This window comes from Microcaecilia unicolor, chromosome 3, assembly GCF_901765095.1.
Source record: "Microcaecilia unicolor chromosome 3, aMicUni1.1, whole genome shotgun sequence".
NCBI classification, from domain to species: domain Eukaryota; kingdom Metazoa; phylum Chordata; class Amphibia; order Gymnophiona; family Siphonopidae; genus Microcaecilia; species Microcaecilia unicolor.
This window is the reverse complement of record NC_044033.1, coordinates 15124420-15141712: the sequence shown is the minus strand read 5'-3', so window position 1 is coordinate 15141712 and position 17293 is coordinate 15124420. Positions and strand designations below refer to the sequence as shown.

Genomic DNA, 17293 nt, shown 5'->3' with positions numbered 1-17293 from the left:
CTTTCCTAGGAATGCATGCTTCCTCCTGCTCCCCCCCCCCCCCGATGTGAACAATGTCTCCTCCTCTGGACAGATGTGTTGTTGTGGGGATGCATGCTTCCTCCTCCTCCCCCCCCCCCCCCCGATGTGAACAATGCCTCCCTCTCCGCCCCCCCCCCCCCATCCTGATGTGAACAATGTCTCCTCCTCTGGACAGATGTGCTGTTGTGTCCTTTCCTAGGAATGCATGCTTCCTCCTGCTCCTCCCCCCCCCCCCCCCCCCCCCCGATGTGAACAATGTCTCCTCCTCTGGACAGATGTGCTGTTGTGTCCCTTCCTAGGGATGCATGCTTCCTCCACCTCCTCCCCCCCTCCCGATGTGAACAATGTCTCCTCCTCTGCCGATGTGAACAATGTCTCCTCCTCTGGACAGATGTGCTGTTGTGTCTCATCCTAGGGATCCATGCTTCCTCCTCCACTCCCCCCACAAAGGGGCTCAGTGCCTCCTCCTCATCCTCCTTTGGACAGACGTGCTGCTGTGTCCCTTCCTAGGGATCCATGCTTCCTCCTCCACTCCCCCCCCCCCCAAAGGGGCTCAGTGCCTCCTCCTCATCCTCCTCTGGACAGACGTGCTGTTGTGTCCCTTCGTAGGGATCCATGCTTCCTCCTCCTCCCCCCCCCCCCCCACGATGTGAACAATGCCTCCCTATCCCCCCTATCCTGATGTGAACAATGTCTCCTCCTCTGGACAGATGTGCTGTTGTGTCTCATCCTAGGGATGCATGCTTCCTCCTTCACCTGCCCCCCCCCCCCCCCGCCCAAAGGAGCTCAGTGCCTCCTCCTCCTCTGGACAGATGTGCTGTTGTGTCCTTTCCTAGGAATGCATGCTTCCTCCACCTCCTCCCCCCCTCCCGATGTGAACAATGTCTCCTCCTCTGGACAGATGTGCTGTTGTCTCTCATCCTAGGGATGCATGCTTCCTCCTCCACGCCCCTACCCCCAAGAGGCTCAGTGCCTCCTCCGCCTCCTCCCCTCTCCCCTTGGCAGATGTGCTGTTGTGTCCCTCCACCTCTTCTGTCCCAGGGATGCATGCTTCCTCTTCCACCGCCCCCCCCCCCCACCCAAGGGGCTCAGTGCCTCCTCCGCCTCCCCTTGAACATTCACATTGCCTCTTCCTCCTCTCTCCTCAGATCATTTGTGCTGCACAGTCCCTCCTCTTCTTCAACCTCAGAGATACGTGCACGCGCCTCCTTCTTTGCCCCCCTTGAGATGCTCAGTCCCATCTCCTCCCTTCCCAATGAGGAATGCGCAGACCTTCTCTCTGCTCTTGTGGAGGAGCCACCCTCTTCCTGTCCTCCACTGACTGACTATAGTGTGCTCCCCCCTCCCCTTCTCCTACAGCCTGTCACTGCTGGCCATGAGCTTAGGGTGAGGATTGTTATCTTTAATCCTTGTTTTCATTTTCTGCTTTAGAGAATGGCCAAAGCGTTGACAGGCTCCTGTGCCCTGGGACTTGGCCTCCTTCTCTTCTTCTTGTTGCCTCCCATATTGTTCAACAGCATAGAAGACTGGAGCTATTCTGAAGGCATTTACTACGCGTTCATCACCCTCAGCACCATTGGCTTCGGAGACTACGTGATTGGTGAGTGACGGCTTACATCTGCATGACCGTGTGTAGCCAAAGGACTGAACAAGGTCGCTCCATGCCATGGGGCCACTACCTAGAACCACATCCAGGGGTCATCCCCTCAGCTCATACAGGCTGCACTATAAAAAATATCAAAAATCTCAGCAAGGGTGGGATGGGAGGCAGAAATAGTATGGAATGTATAATAACAATCCCATCTGGGGAGGGAGAAATGGCATAAAGACCAAAGGTCCATCAAGCCCAGCATCCTGTTTCCAACAGTGGCCAATCCAGGTCACAAGTACCTGGCAGAAACCCAAACAATAGTAACATTCCATGTAGAACCCCAAAGAGTAGCAAGATTCTAGAATTCTAAAGAATAGCAACATTCCATGCAGGATTTCAAAGTGTAGCAACATTCCATTTGGAACCCCAAAGAATAGCAAGATTCCATTCAGAATCCCAAGTACATAAGTATTACCATACAGGAAAGACCAAAGGTCCATCAAGCCCAGCATCCTGTTTCCAACAGTGGCCAATCCAGGACACAAATACCTGGCAAGGTCCCAAAAAAGTACAAAACATTTTGTACAATCATGTGCACAAGGTCACCAAAAAAATGTTTCACGCCATGTGGAGGCTTCGGCATATCAGATACTTCCTTCCTAGAGATTTGTTCCGCACACTTGTCCCGGAGTATATGCACCCCTTGATCGACCTCCCGCCCAGGAATGCCAACCCTACTGCTCGTTCCTTCCTCCACCTTCACTTCCCAAACTGTAAGGGTGTCAAGTACAAGAGGATCTTCGCCTCATCTTTCCGCTATTGGAGTCCTAAGCACTGGAATTTTCTCCCGCAACACCTTAAAACTCAAGCGGACCACGCCCTCTTCAAGAAGTTGTTGAAGACCTACTTCTTTGCCAAGACCTACTCCTCACTTTATACCGCTGCTTGATGCACCCTCCTTGGCTCCTACCCTGCTAGTTCACCCTGTTAGATGCTTCTCCCCCTGCATACTCCTTGTATATTCTTCTAAGTTTTCCTATTCTGTATTTTATTTAATGTTTGTAAGCCACATTGTGCCTGCATGAGTGGGAAAATGTGGGATATAAGTGAACAATAAATAAATTAATTAAATAAACAAATAAATAAATAAATACTGCTTATCCCAGAAATAGTGGATTTTCCCCAAGTCCATTTAATAACGGTCTATGGACTTTTCCTTTAGGAAGCTGTCCAAACCTTTTTTAAACTCCGCTAAGCTAACCGCCCCTACCACATTCTCTGGCAATGAATTCCAGAGTTTAATTACACATTGAGTGAAGAAGAATTTTCTCTGATTCGTTTTAAATTTACTATATTGTAGCTTCATCGCATGCCCCCTACTCCTAGTATTTTTGGAAAGTGTAAACAGACGCTTCACATCTACCCGTTCTACTCCACTCATTATTTTATAGACCTCTATCATATCTCCCCCTCAGCCGCCTTTTCTCCAAGCTGAAGAGCCCTAGCCGCTTTAGCCTTTCCTCATAGGGAAGTCGTCCCATCCCCTTTATCATTTTCGTCGCCCTTCTCTGCACCTTTTCTAATTCCACTATATCTTTTTTTAGATGCGGCGACCAGAATTGAACACAATATTCGAGTTGCGGTCGTACCATGGAGTGATACAAAGGCATTATAACATCCTCATTTTTGTTTTCCATTCCTTTCCTAATAATACCTAATGTAAGCCCTGCCCCTTCCTGAGCGTCAAACCTCCGGGAAAGTAAATCAGAGTGCCTTTTGTCTGTAGTCGGGCCAGGCGCTCTGAAGCTTTCTCAGGAGCAGGGTGAGGGATACAAAAAAAAACACTACTAAACTCCTTGCTCACCTTAGGAGGATGAATAAGGAAGTTAGACTCAATTTATTTTCCCAATTGAACTCAGTTCTCTCAAAACTTAAAAGAATCAAACCTACGACTTTGAAAGCTAATACTGTTTTTTATTCTTATATTTTCAAATTGAGCTAAATATTCAACTATGTAATGTATAGACAAACTGTTTCTTTACAAATGTAATTCCACATTCAATTTTGGTTTACAGAACCATCTTCAGTTCAAGTAAGGATTTTATTAACTCTCACTTTTGCTTTAAGCAAATTCAGACTGACAAAGTTTTCGTTTAGGATTGGCACTTATCTGCAATAGATCAATCTGTAGCCAATTAGAGCAGATTCTTTCTTGCGTGGGGGCCCTTGTAGAAATCTTTGGTGTAGGATGCTCCACGGGTTTCTTCTCCCTAAACCTCTCTTTAAAAAATAACACAAACTGGAAGGCAAAACCCTAAACTCCCTATATTTATTCCAGAATAAACTGCTTCCTGGGTGACATGCAATTAGTGCATAATACTGTGGCCACATACACTAATTAAAATAAAATAAGTCAAAGGGATTTCTCTCTGCAAAACCTATGTCTCACTGTGTGTCCCTATTCTAAAGTGCTACAGCAGGCTCTGGCACTGCACTCAAGCACCTCACACCAGGGGCGTATCTGGACCCCGGCACCACCGACCCCCCGCCCCCGCCATTGCCAGAGCCCCCCTGCCACCAACGACTCCCCCCCCCGCCATTGCCAGTGCCCCCCCCTGCCACCAACGACTCTCTCCACCTCCTCTCCCGCCGCCAACCCTCCCCCGCTGACGTTGTTTACCTTTGCTGGCAGGGACCCCAACCCCCGCCAGCCGAGGTCCGTTTCCGCCTGCTTTTAAAAATAATTCTTCAGCTGGCGGGGGACCCCAACCCCCGCCAGCCGCCGAGGTCTTCAAAGTTCTTGTTCGTCGTCCTCCTCCGTGGCCATGCTGTATGCTGCTGATTCGGAGTCTGTCTGACGTCGCACCACGTTGTACAGCATGGCCACGGAGGACGACGAACAAGAACTTTGAAGACCTCGGCGGCTGGCGGGGGTTGGGGTCCCCCGCCAGCAAAGGTAAACAACATTAGCGGGGGAGGGTTGGCGGCGGGATGGGGGCCAGGGCGAAATCTGCGGGGGCACAGGCCCCTGTGGCCCCACGCAGATACGCCCCTGCCTCACACAGTCACTCATTCCATAATCAGTTAGCACTTCGCAACATTCCAGCCCACAGACCTTACATAAAGTCAGCACATTTCCCCTTATAACAGAGCTGGATTTTCTTTAACTTCATAAACCCCTATTTCAGATCACTGTCACACCACACTCCTTTCACACAGACGTAGCTTTAAAATTTCCTTTCTCACAGATTAAACTCACCTACAAACTCCCCTCAGACACCCCTTTAACTTCCACACTCTCCCCCAGACCTCCTTATCATTTTCCCCAATTAGTACCTGTGCCAATCAAAAATCACAGTCCCTCTCACTCTCACCAGTCTCCACTGTCTTCCCCGACATTTATATCTTCCCTAAAGAAAACTGCAAATTATTCCTCTCCCTATCACAGATCACCACCATACGTCCTCTCACTTCCAATGCTCTTCATCTGTTTCTGCCCAACTTCCAACTGACCAGCAAGCTGTCGCCAAGGCAACCAGGTCTCAGCTGCTGTCCCAGAGTGATGTCACTTTAGAACCCGTATTTTTTCTCTGGAGCCCAGTCAAGATTATTTTAACCCCTTGGGTTACATTAACATTCTATTTGCTTTCTTAGCCGCAACAGCACACTGAGCAGAAGGATTCATCGTATCATCAACGACGACACCTAGATCCCTTTCTTTGTCTGTGACTCCTAGTGTGGAACCTTGCATGACGTAGCTATAATTCGGGTTCCTCTTTCCCACATGCATTACTTTGCACTTGCTCACATTAAACGTCATCTGCTGTTTAGACGCCCAGTCTCCCAATCTCGTAAGGTCCTCTTGTAATTTTTCACAATCCTCCCACGATTTAACGACTTTGAATAACTTCTTGCCATCAGCAAATTTAATTACCTCACCAGTTACTCCCATCTCTAGGTCATTTATAAATATGCTAAAAAACAGCGGTCCCAGTACAGACCCCTGGGGAACCCCACAAACCACCCTTCTCCATTGAGAATACTGACCATTTAACTCTACTCTCTCTTTTTTCTATCTTTTAACCATTTTTTAATCCACAATAGAACACTACCTCCTATCCCATGACTCTCCAATTTCCTCTGGAGTCTTTCATGAGGTACTTTGTCAAACGCCTTCTGAAAATCCAGATACACAATATCAGCCGGCTCACCTTTATCCACATGTTTGTTCACCCCTTCAAAGAAATGTAGTAGATTGGTGAGGCAAGATTTCCCTTTACTAAATCCATGTTGACTTTGTCTCATTAATCCATGCTTTTGAATATGCTCTGTAATTTTGTTCTTAATAATAGTCTCTACCATTTTGCCCGGCACCAACGTCAGACTCACCGGTATATAATTTCCCGGATCTCCTCTGGAACCTCTTTTAAAAATTGGCGTTACATTGGCTACCCTCCAATCTTCCAGTACCATGCTCGATTTTAAGAATAAATTACATATTACTAACAATAGCTCCGCAAGCTCATTTTTCAGTTCTATCAGTACTCTGGGATGAATACCATCCGGTCCAGGAGATTTGCTACTCTTCAGTTTGTAGAACTGCCCCATTACATCCTCCAAGTTTACAGAGAATTCATTAAGTTTCTCTGACGCGTCAGCTTCGAATACCATATCTGGCACCAGTATCCCACCCAAATCTTCCTTGGTGAAGACCGAAGCAAAGAATTCATTTAATCTCTTTGCTACGGCTTTGTCTTCCCTGATCACCCCTTTTACTCCTCGGTCATCTAGCGGTCCAACCGATTCTTTTGCTGGCTTCCTGCTTTTAATATACCTAAAAAAAATTTTTTTACTATATGTTTTTGCCTCCAATGCAGTCTTTTTTTCAAAGACCCTCTTACCATCCTTATCAGCGCTTTGCATTTGACTTGACTTCCTTATGCTGTTTGTTATTATTTTCAGTCGGTTCCTTCTTCCATTTTCTGAAGGATTTTCTTTTAGCTCTAATAGTTTCCTTCACCTCACTTTTTAACCACGCCGGTTGTCATTTGGTCTTCCGTCACCTTTTTTAATATGCGGAGTATATGTCACCTGGGCTTCCAGGATGGTGTTTTTGAACAGCATCCACGCTTGATGTAAATTTTTGACCTTTGCAGTCGCTCCTCTTAAGTTTTTTTTTTTTCCACCGTTCTTCTCATTTTATCATAGTCTCCTTTTTTAAAGTTAAACGCTAACGTATTGGATTTCCTGTGCATACTTCAAAGCTAATATCAAATTTGCTCATATTATGATCACTGTTATCAAGCGGCCCCAGCACCATTACCTCCTGCACCAGATCATGCGCTCCACTAAGGACTAGGTCTAGAATTTTTCCTGAAAAGATAATTCAGGGTGGGAGAGTTTTTTTTTTTTTTTAAAAACAGGAAGCAGGGTCATAATACAGCCTGAACACTTTTTGTCCCACAACCAGGGAAGAAATAATGTATGACTCCCAAACACCCCAGAGAAACCCTAGTGTGGAGTGGAGGAGTTGCTTAGTGGTTAGTGGAGCTGACTTTGATCCTGGGAAGGAATTGGGCTGTATTCCCACTGCAGCTCCTTGTGACCTTGAGCAAGTCCCTTAGTCCCCCGTTGCTCCAGGTACAAAGAAGTACCTGTATATACTATCCAGCTTATTTTCGAAAGAGAAAGACGCCCATATTTCAACCCAAATCGGGAGATGGGCATCTTTCTCCCGTGGGCGTCCAATTCGGTATACTCGAAAGCCGATTTTGGGCGTCTTCAACTGCAATCTGTCGCGGAAACAGCCAAAGTTGACAGGGGCGTGTCGAAGGCATGGTGAAGGCGGGACTGGGGCGTGTTTATCGGCCGAGGAGAGATGGGCGTCCTCGGCAGATAATCAAAAAAAGAAAGGCGTTTTTAGCACGAATTTAGGTCACTTTTTTGGACCCTTTTTTTTTCACGAACAAGTCCCAAAAAAGTGCTCTAAATGACCAGATGACCACTGGAGGGAATCGGGGATGACCACCCCTGACTCCCCCAGTGGTCACTAACCCCCTCCCACCCAAAAAAACCCAACTTTAACAACTTTGTTTTCCAGCCTCAAATGTCATACCCAGCTCCATCACAGCAGTATGCAGGTCCCTGGAGCAGTTGTTAGTGGGTGCAGTGGACTTCAGGCAGGTGGACCCAGGCCCACCCCCCCCTACCTGTCACACTTGTGGTGGTAAATGGGAGCTCTCCAAACCGCCCCCAAAACCCACTGTACCCACATGTAGGTGCCCCCTTCAGCCATAAGGGCTATGGTAATGGTGTAGAGTTGTGGGCAGTGGGTTTTTTGGGGGGATTTGGGGGGGCTCAGCACCCAAAGGAAGGGAGCTATGGACTTCAGAGGTAGTTAACTGTTTATTTTAAATTGTTACAAGTGCCCCCTAGGGTGCCCGGTTAGTGTCCTGGCATGTGAGGGGGACCACTGCACTACAAATCCTGGCCCCTCCCACGAACCAATGCCTTGGATTTGGTCGTTTTTGAGCTGGGCACCTTCGGTTTCCATTATCGCTGAAAAACGAAACCGCCCAGCTCAAATCCGCACAAATCCGATGCATTTGCCGGGCACAAACCGTATTATCAGAAAAAAGATGGACGCCCATTTTTTTCGAAAATACGGTTTGTCCTGCCCTTTCACATACCCGTTCTCAGAGATAGACGCCCATGGAGATGGGCGTTTGCGTTCGATTATGCCCCTCCACGTAAACCACTTTGAATGTAGTTGCAAAAACCAGAGAAAGGCAGTATATATTCCCTTTCCCTAATAAAACCAGAGGAGTGTGGTAGCCATGTTAGTCCACTCTTAAGGTTATCAATAGAAATCAAACAAAATAAAACACGGAAAAGAAAATAAGATGATACCTTTTTTATTGGACATAACTTAATACATTTCTTGATTAGCTTTCGAAGGTTGCCCTTCTTCGTCAGATCAGAAATAAGCAAATGTGCTAGCTGACAGTGTATATAAGTGAAAACATTCAAGCATTACTATGACAGTCTGACAGGGTGGGAGGATGGGGGTGGGTCGGAGGTATGCATGGGGACATCAAAGCATATCATTGATATTCTAACAGGATGGGTGTGGATAGGTGAGGGGAGGGGTGATCAACAGAGACTTACAGCTGTATGGTTTACTAGTAAAAAAGGCCCGTTTCTGGAACGAATGAAACGGGCGCTAGCAAGGTTTTCCTGGGCGTGTGTATGTTTGAGAGAGAGAGCCAGAGTGAATGTGCGGGTGTATGACAGAGTGAGACTGTCTGTGTGACAGTGTGTGGGTGAGAATGAGAGTGTGTGACAGGGCCCCCTCCCCTGTTCCTAATGCCCCTCACCCCGTTCCCTCCTCCTTCCCACACTTTGGGTTCCTTAAGGCTTTCAAAAGTCTATGTACCCCTGTGGCCTAACGCCCAGTATCCGGATACCCCACCACTTTCCTCCTCACCCCTCCCCCAAGATGTAATACTTTCACGTTCTTCATTTTTAAAAAAAAGTGTCCTATCTACCCTGTGTACAAATGCCCGGCATTCAGATTGTGTTCCTCTCGTAAATTTCATTTCTTTCATTCATTCAGAACGTGCCCCCCCCCCCCCCCCCCCGAACACTTTTGGTTCCTTCAGTCTTTTAAAACTCTCCTATCTACCCTGTGTCCTAATGGCCAGCATTCAGATTGTTTTCCTTTCCCAAATGTTCATGTCTTTCAGTCGTTCAGAACTCCCCCCCTTTCCCCCCATTTAACACTTTCGGTTCCTTCAGTCTTTTAGAACTCTCCTATCTACCCTGTGTCCTAATGGCCAGCACTCAGATTGTTTTGCTTTGCCAAATTGTCTGTCACTGAGGTCAGTGCGTGCCTGCCTAGCAGACCACTTCCGGCAGGCACGGTCCCAAGCACATCCTGTTGGAGGTGAGAATTATTATATAGGATAATGGGCTAGGAAACCCAGATCCTTGTTAAGTCCTAATAAAACCAGAAAAGATGCTGCTCATTTTGTATAGATGGAGCAGCCCTGACCTCTGGTGGACACTTTTTAGATCAATCTCAACAAACTGCTCTCTCATGCAATAAGCAAAGTACTTTTTAATTACTATGTACACTCTTGGGGAGTACAAAAAATGTATGAAAGGGGGAAAGCCTCAGCACTCACGCCTCCACCCAAACAAAAAGAGTGTATATAGTATTTAAATACTATATACACTCCGTGCTCCTCCCTACTAATTTTAACATCTCCGGCACCACAATCCCCATATCTGATAACTTAGAAATCTTTGGAGTGACATTAGATAACCATCTCTCGCTTGGAAATCACGCAAAATCCACTACAAAGAAAATGTTCGACATGATGTGGATAGTGAAACGCGTAAAACCATATCTCCCCCTGAAAACATTCCGGAAGGTCTGGCTACGCTACCTGTTTTAAACAACACTAAAACAAAAGGACACTCCTTGAAACCAACAGTGTTTGAAAGGTTAAGCGACTATTCCCTAATTGAACTGTTTCACCTTGCTTGCGATTTTATAAACTTCGATCACATCTCCTGTGACGGAGCGAATGAGCGTAGGGCACAGAGCCCGTACGAGCACAACTAGACCCCTCGGGTTAAAGGTGCACCAAAACTCTGCAATTATGTGGTTCAAGAAAGAGAAAACATACAGAAACCTGTTCCTCTCACAGGTTGTTAGCTCAAGGGCAGAGACGTAGGTAGGCGGAGTGCAAGGGGAGGAGCTGCTCCCCCAAACAGATTTTGGATCAACCCTTCTGCTTCACATTGACGCTTATTTTGCAAAAGGTCTACTTCCCCTAACATCAAAACCTGGCTATGCGTCTCTCGAGGGGATATACAAGTAATTTAGAGCTCAATAACAAAGAGGGTCTGGCTCCTGCCACACCACAGAAAAGTCACTGTTGTGTGTAAGTTCTAGCAAAGTACAAAATCATTTTCCTACCTCAGGGTTACCCCTCTGGCCTCTTAAATTGTGTATTCAGTATTCTGGAGATCTATTTCTTCCTGCTCTGGGCCCCTCTGTCTTTTCTTAGCCCTGGTCTTTTATTTTTCCCAGCTGAACCACTCCCTCCTGGATGAGCATCCCAGGCCAGGCTGCTTAAGGGAGACTTCCTGAGCCGGTACGTCAAGCTCCATCTCTGGCCGTCTTCAAATCTAAGCTAAAAGCCCACCTTTTTGATGCTGCTTTTAACTCCTAACCCTTGTTCACTTATTCAGAACACTTATTTTATCATCCTCACTTTAATATCCCCTTATCTCTTGTTTGTCCTGTCTGTCTGTCCTAATTGGATTGTAAGCTCTGTCGAGCAGGGACTGTCTCTTCATATTCAAGTGTACAGCGCTGCGTATGTCTAGTAGCGCTTTAGAAATGATAAGTAGTAATAGTAGTGTCGTCCTATACTCTCTATCACACTCCCCTCGGCCTTCTCTAAACTGAAGAGCCCTAACCAGTTTAGCCGTAAAGGAGGTGTTCAATCCCCTTTATCTTTCTTGTCACCCTTCTCTGAACATTTTCTAGTTCTGCTAAGTCCTTTTTGAGACTGGATGGCCAGAATCTCACATAATGGCATAATGATATTCTCACTGTTGTTCTCCATTTCTTTTTTGAACATTCGGTTTGTTTTTCTAGCAGGCCAAGACACCCTGGGCTGAAAATGTGAGTGCCAAGATCTTTTTCTAGGGTGGTGACTCCCAAGAACCCAGGACACTCTACTTCTAGTTGGGATTATTTTCTAATATGGACTATCACTTTGCATTGCGTTTCAACAATTTTTATTAATGATTCAGCATGTTATACAGAAGCACGAAATTCAACATTTGATGATTAAACTGACAAAATGTACTAAAGTGTATAAATCCTAAGCTTCTGTCATCAAAGTTATTTAACAATTTTCTCCCCCCCCCCCCATCCTATATTCAAACAGTTTTATTGATGCTACCACAAAATGACAGTGATACTACTTACATTGCATACCTTACACATATCAACTCAACGATAAATTAACATCAGAGTTCGAAGCAGTATCGAGAAACTTTTATAATTTTCTCCCTTAACCCACCCTCCTCCCTCTCCCCCCTCCCCCAGTTACTTTGAACCTTTGCAACAAAAACTGTCAGTGGTACTAAAGTCCCATTAGATTAAACTCCAACTATGAGGAACGAAAAGCCAAATAAACTTCTAAATATTGGTTCTATGTGAATTATGTGGTCTCCCCTCTCTCCTGGTTACATTCTCCCCCCCATCTGTGCCCCTGGGGGCCTGGTCTCTGATAAACCCCCAGGGACGATGGACGGGACATCCTAAACCCAATGCTATAACCCCCCCCCCCTTTCCCTTATCTAACACCCACTAAAATAGAAAAAAAAATCATTTAAATTCTCCGGCGTGTGCAGCAGGCTAGGGCTCCCGACCCAACTATCACTTTGCATTAATTCTGTAAACTAGAGGCTAACATTTACCCAAAGACTGAGGCAAAGAAATTGTTTAGCTTTTTCTGTTATTTTCTTATCCTCTCTGAACACTCCTTTTCAGGGCTTTTTTTGAGGGGGTACTTGGGGGTACTGAGTACCGGCACCTTTTCCTTTGTCTGCTAAAATTGACCCATACAACCCAAGTTTTAATGAAAGAGCTCAGGCTTTACACACCAATTCTGCCTTGTCATAGATTCTGTGACCGGTTACAGGGGGCTTGGCTACTGTGGGGTGGGTCCCTCAGTGAACACCGCACCCCTGAAAGGTGGCCTAGCATTGAGTATCGGCATCTTTTCCATTGTCTGCTAAAATTGACCCATAGAACCCAAGTTTTAATGAAAGAGCTCAGGCTCTACACACCAATTCTGCCTTGTCATAGATTCTGTGACTGCTTGCAGGGGGCCTGGCTGTTGTGGGGTGGGTCCCTCAGTGATCACCCCACCTCTGAAGGGTGGTCTAGCATTGAGTTTCGGCACATTTTCCATTGTCTGCTAAAATTGACCCATAGAACCCAAGTTTTAATGAAAGAGCTCAGGCTCTACACACCAATTCTGCCTTGTCATAGATTCTGTGACTGCTTGCAGGGGGCCTGGCTGTTGTGGGGTGGGTCCCTCAGTGATCACCCCACCTCTGAAGGGTGGTCTAGCATTGAGTTTCGGCACATTTTCCATTGTCTGCTAAAATTGACCCATAGAACCCAAGTTTTAATGAAAGAGCTCAGGCTCTACACACCAATTCTGCCTTGTCATAGATTCTGTGACTGCTTGCAGGGGGCCTGGCTGTTGTGGGGTGGGTCCCTCAGTGATCACCCCACCTCTGAAGGGTGGTCTAGCATTGAGTTTCGGCACATTTTCCATTGTCTGCTAAAATTGACCCATAGAACCCAAGTTTTAATGAAAGAGCTCAGGCTCTACACACCAATTCTGCCTTGTCATAGATTCTGTGACTGCTTGCAGGGGGCCTGGCTATTGTGAGGTGGGTCCCTCAGTGATCACCCCACCCCTGAAGGGTGACCCGGCATTTCAGTACCGGCACCTTTTTCACTGCTCCTTTTATTCTTTGGTTGTACGGCAGCCCAGTCTAGTTCTTGTTTCTGTAGGCCCTGTCTTATTACTGTCAACGATGGTGCTCACCCTCAATAGGATCTGTTTTCTCTTTTCTGAAAGGTGGCTTTTTGGTTTTCACTGTCTCTTCCACCTCATCATTAAACCACACTGGCCGTTGGTTGACCTTCTTTCAATCTTTTTTTAATGCGTGGAATATATTTTATCTGGAATTCCAAATTAAAAAAAAAATAATGTTCACAACTCATGGAAACTATTGACCCTACCAACTACTCCTTTACATTTTGTCTACTAAATTCCTCATTTTTATCATAGTCTGTCTAAAAACAGATCTCAGTAAGCGTTCTATAGCGTCCCCACTTTCAGTGATGACAGATTTGATTGCATTATGATCACCATTACCCCAATAAACACTGGATCTAAAGTAGTTTCTCCTCTGGCTGTGGAGGTAATCATTTATGGCATCTAAAAAATGTGTCTACCTAGCATGTCCAAATGAGTCATATACCCAATGACTGTACCATTGGGGTAATTGAAATCACTTTTTATTAATTTTGGTGGCGCTGGGGGGGGGGGGGGCTAAAATGTGCCCCCTCACGTCGGGCTCTGGACCCCCCTCTCACCAAAGTCTGGCTACACCCCTGGACACTACCCTGGAGGTGCCCATGAGGTGCCTATTCTGTAAAGGAAAGGAAGCATCAACTGACGTGACCAGGTAGATAGATGTAAGTGTCTTCTCGCGTCTAGCACACGTGAATTTATCTTGTTGGGCAGACTGGATGGACCGTGCAGGTCCTTTTCTGCCGTCATCTACTATGTTACTATGTTATTAATTATTGTGTTAACAGATTTGTTTGGCTTCCTAGTTCCTGTTGACATTTCACTGTCAGTCCCTTCCCTTCCCTTCTTCCTGTCCAAATGGAGAAGGGGTGGGCAGTTTGACTGGAGCAATTACCTAACTGCTGTGTTTCAGTATGTCAGTTTATTTGTTTATTTATTTTATTTGTTAGGATTTATTTACTGCCTTTTTGAAGGAATTCACTCAAGGCGGTGTAGAGTAAGAATAGATCAAACATGAGCAATAGACAATTACAGCAGTCAAAATATTAAAATAACAATACAAAGTATGGCATAGTATAGTACTTACCAAGTCAACACAATACGTAATAGAACATTTTAATTGACAGTGTAGGGTATAAGCACATATGGAACATATAGATAGGTAAGAGAGTGACAGGAGTTAGAGAATAAGGTGATTAATTTAAAGAAAGGTGCTCATGAGGTCAGAGAGATGGTTAAATATTATCCCAGCTAGGGTAGGAATGGATAAATAATGTTTCTATGCTTCAGGTGCTATAACTTCTTCTCCCATAGAAATGTATTGGACCTTTTTTTTTTGGAGGGGGAGGGAGACTTTATTATCTGGAACCTGTAGTCTGACCTGGCTCATGTTCGAACGTGTTGTGACTTTTCCATGTTTTTCCCCCATGCCAAATTTGGTCCTGCTCTGTTTTTTGGAGAGTTATTTTGTCCCCGGAGGGGCAGAAGTTTTCAAACTTTTACGTATAGAGGCGGGGATAGTGCGGGGCAGACTTATACGGTCTGTGCCAGAGCCAGTGGCTGGGAGGCGGGGATAGTGCTGGGCAGACTTATACGGTCTGTGCCAGAGCCGGTGGTGAGAGGCGGGGCTGGTGGTTGGGAGGCGGGGCTAGTGCTGGGCAGACTTATACGGTCTGTGCCTTGAAGAGCACAGGTACAAATCAAAGTAGGGTATACACAAAAGTAGCACACATGAGTTGTCTTGTTGGGCAGACTGGATGGACCGTGCAGGTCTTTTTCTGCCGTCATCTACTATGTTACTATGTATATATATATATATATATATATATATATATATATATTTTTTTTTTTTTTTTTACAGCTGTTGGCTTGGAAGAATAAGAAGTAAATATTTGAGGAAATGTAAATGAATAGAATAACAGCCGCTTCCCTTTTTCTGAGTCCTCTGCTCACTCTGTCTGCAGGTATAAACCCGGACCAGTACTACCCACCATGGTACAAGAACGTGGTAGCTCTCTGGATCCTCTTCGGGATGGCTTGGCTGGCTTTGCTCATCGATCTCTGCATCAGGTTTCTGAAGGACTGTGATGATATCTGCCAGTGCTGCGGGATAAGGACCAGGAAAGAGACGGAAGAACTGTCGGACTCCTCCCAAGACAGCAACCTGCAGCCAGTCCTGCAGGAGCCCACCGAGAAGGTGGAAATGTCCAGCAACAGTGAGGACGTGAAGCCGGAGATCGATGACTGAGCTCTGTCCATCACCACAAGAAACATGATTCTTATCCTGTATTTTCATTTCTCTCCCTTCTACCACCTCACCTCATGGCAGTCTGATACTGTGCTGAGACAAGAACAGGAAAAAGCAGGATTGGATCAGAATCTCAGGATGACGTGGAGTTAGACTAGGAACGCAAAGCTTCTTGTGTGGAAATGCTGGATTTTATGAAAGGATCAGTGGGTTTAGCCGCCTCTGCTTTGCCTTGATGGCTCATGCCACATCCTCTCAGACTATGGTATACGGCAGCTGCTGGTTGAGTGGAGGAGTGGCCTAGAGGTTAGGGTGGTGGACTTTGGTCCTGAGGAACTGAGTTGGATTCCCACTTCAGGCACAGGCAGCTTCTTCTGACTCTGGGCAAGTCACTTAACCCTCCATTGCCCCATGTAAGCCGCATTGAGCCTGCCATGAGTGGGAAAGCGCAGGGTACAAATGTAACAAAAAAAAAAATAATAATCTGGGAAGGCTGGAACCGAAACTGCTGTCTGCCAGCACTAAACATAACATTTTCAAATGTCCTGTGGAAATGTTTGCACCTGCGTCAGTGGCGTACCAAGGGGGGGCGGTGGGGGCGGTCCGCCCCGGGTGCATGCCGCTGGGGGGTGCTGCGGCGCGCGCCTGTGGGTTTCGACTTCGCTTGTTCGCTGCAGCTCCCTCTGCCCCAGAACAGGTTACTTCCTGTTCCGGGGCAGAGGGAGCTGCAGCGAACGAGCGAAGTTAGCGAAGTCGGAGGCCACAGGCGCGCGCCGCGGCACACCCCCCCCCCCAGCGGTGTGCACCCTGGGGGGGTCATTTCGCCAGGGGGGGAAAGGTGTAATTTTGCGGGGGGGGGGGGGCGCATCGGTGATCCGCCCCGGGTGCAATCCAAGCTAGGAACGCCACTGCCCTGCGTCTGCCTCCTGCGTTCTCTTGCACTATATTGTCTGCTATTTCGGATTATCTATGGTTCTATTTATGAGTTAATGAAAAATACAGCTTCTATGACATTGTTTGGATTTTCATCACATTTGTGTGACCAATTGACTCTCCATCCTCTTACTTTTTTAAAAAAGTGCACTTTCTGAAAGTAGTTAATACTATATTTTCAGTTATCAGAGTGTCTTTTTGGAATTCACTTCTTTTTCATGTCAGGATTGAACAAAACTACCAGAAATTTAGGAAAAAATACGCAAGACCTAGTTTTTTTTTGATCAGTCATAACTACTATGTTGCTGACTTTGCTTGATGAGGTTGTTAACTTTCTATTTTTCTCTGTATTTTATACTTTTATTGATTTATTTGTATTGTTACTTTTCTGATGGATTTTTCCATTGAATATTGTGTTAAACTCTTTCTAGGGGAAATAGCGTTCAAGAAACACTACATTGATATTGAAATCCACCAAGCTCAGCCTCTCCAAACTCTCTCTTACTGCTCCCACCCCCCCTCCCAGGTTTTCATGTTCTCCCCAGTCCCTTCCACCCCCAGCTTTCTCTCTCTCCCTCACTGCCCTCCTCAAGCTTGTCCCCCATACCCTGCTCTCTTTCTCTCTGCTCCCTACTCCTCCACTCAGAACCCCAGCTCTTTCTGTCTCCCCTCTCCCTTCTTCTGGTTTGTTTTTCGCTCTCTTTCAGGCTGCACCCCCACTGCTTCCTCCTCCATGCTGGCTACTACGACCAACCTCACCACTATGAAGACTGGAACTGGTGGCTAGGGCCTCTTCTTTTCGGACTGTGCAGGCCAGTGCCATTGCAGCTGTGTCATGTATGTCCCCCACCCCTAAAGCAG

The 17293-nt window shown here is 46.3% G+C and overlaps 1 protein-coding gene across 1 annotated transcript in view; it reads left to right on the top strand.

Moving 5' to 3' along the window:
• KCNK17 (potassium two pore domain channel subfamily K member 17) overlaps positions 1 to 15804 on the top strand; it is a 64933-nt gene extending 49129 nt beyond the window's left edge. Inside the window, exons 4-5 of the mRNA XM_030199258.1 lie at positions 1453 to 1621; positions 15216 to 15804. Coding sequence (XP_030055118.1) covers positions 1453 to 1621; positions 15216 to 15499 — 453 coding nt within the window. The 3' untranslated portion in view covers positions 15500 to 15804. The remainder of the gene's footprint in view (positions 1 to 1452; positions 1622 to 15215) is intronic.
• Positions 15805 to 17293: the final 1489 nt, after the last annotated feature.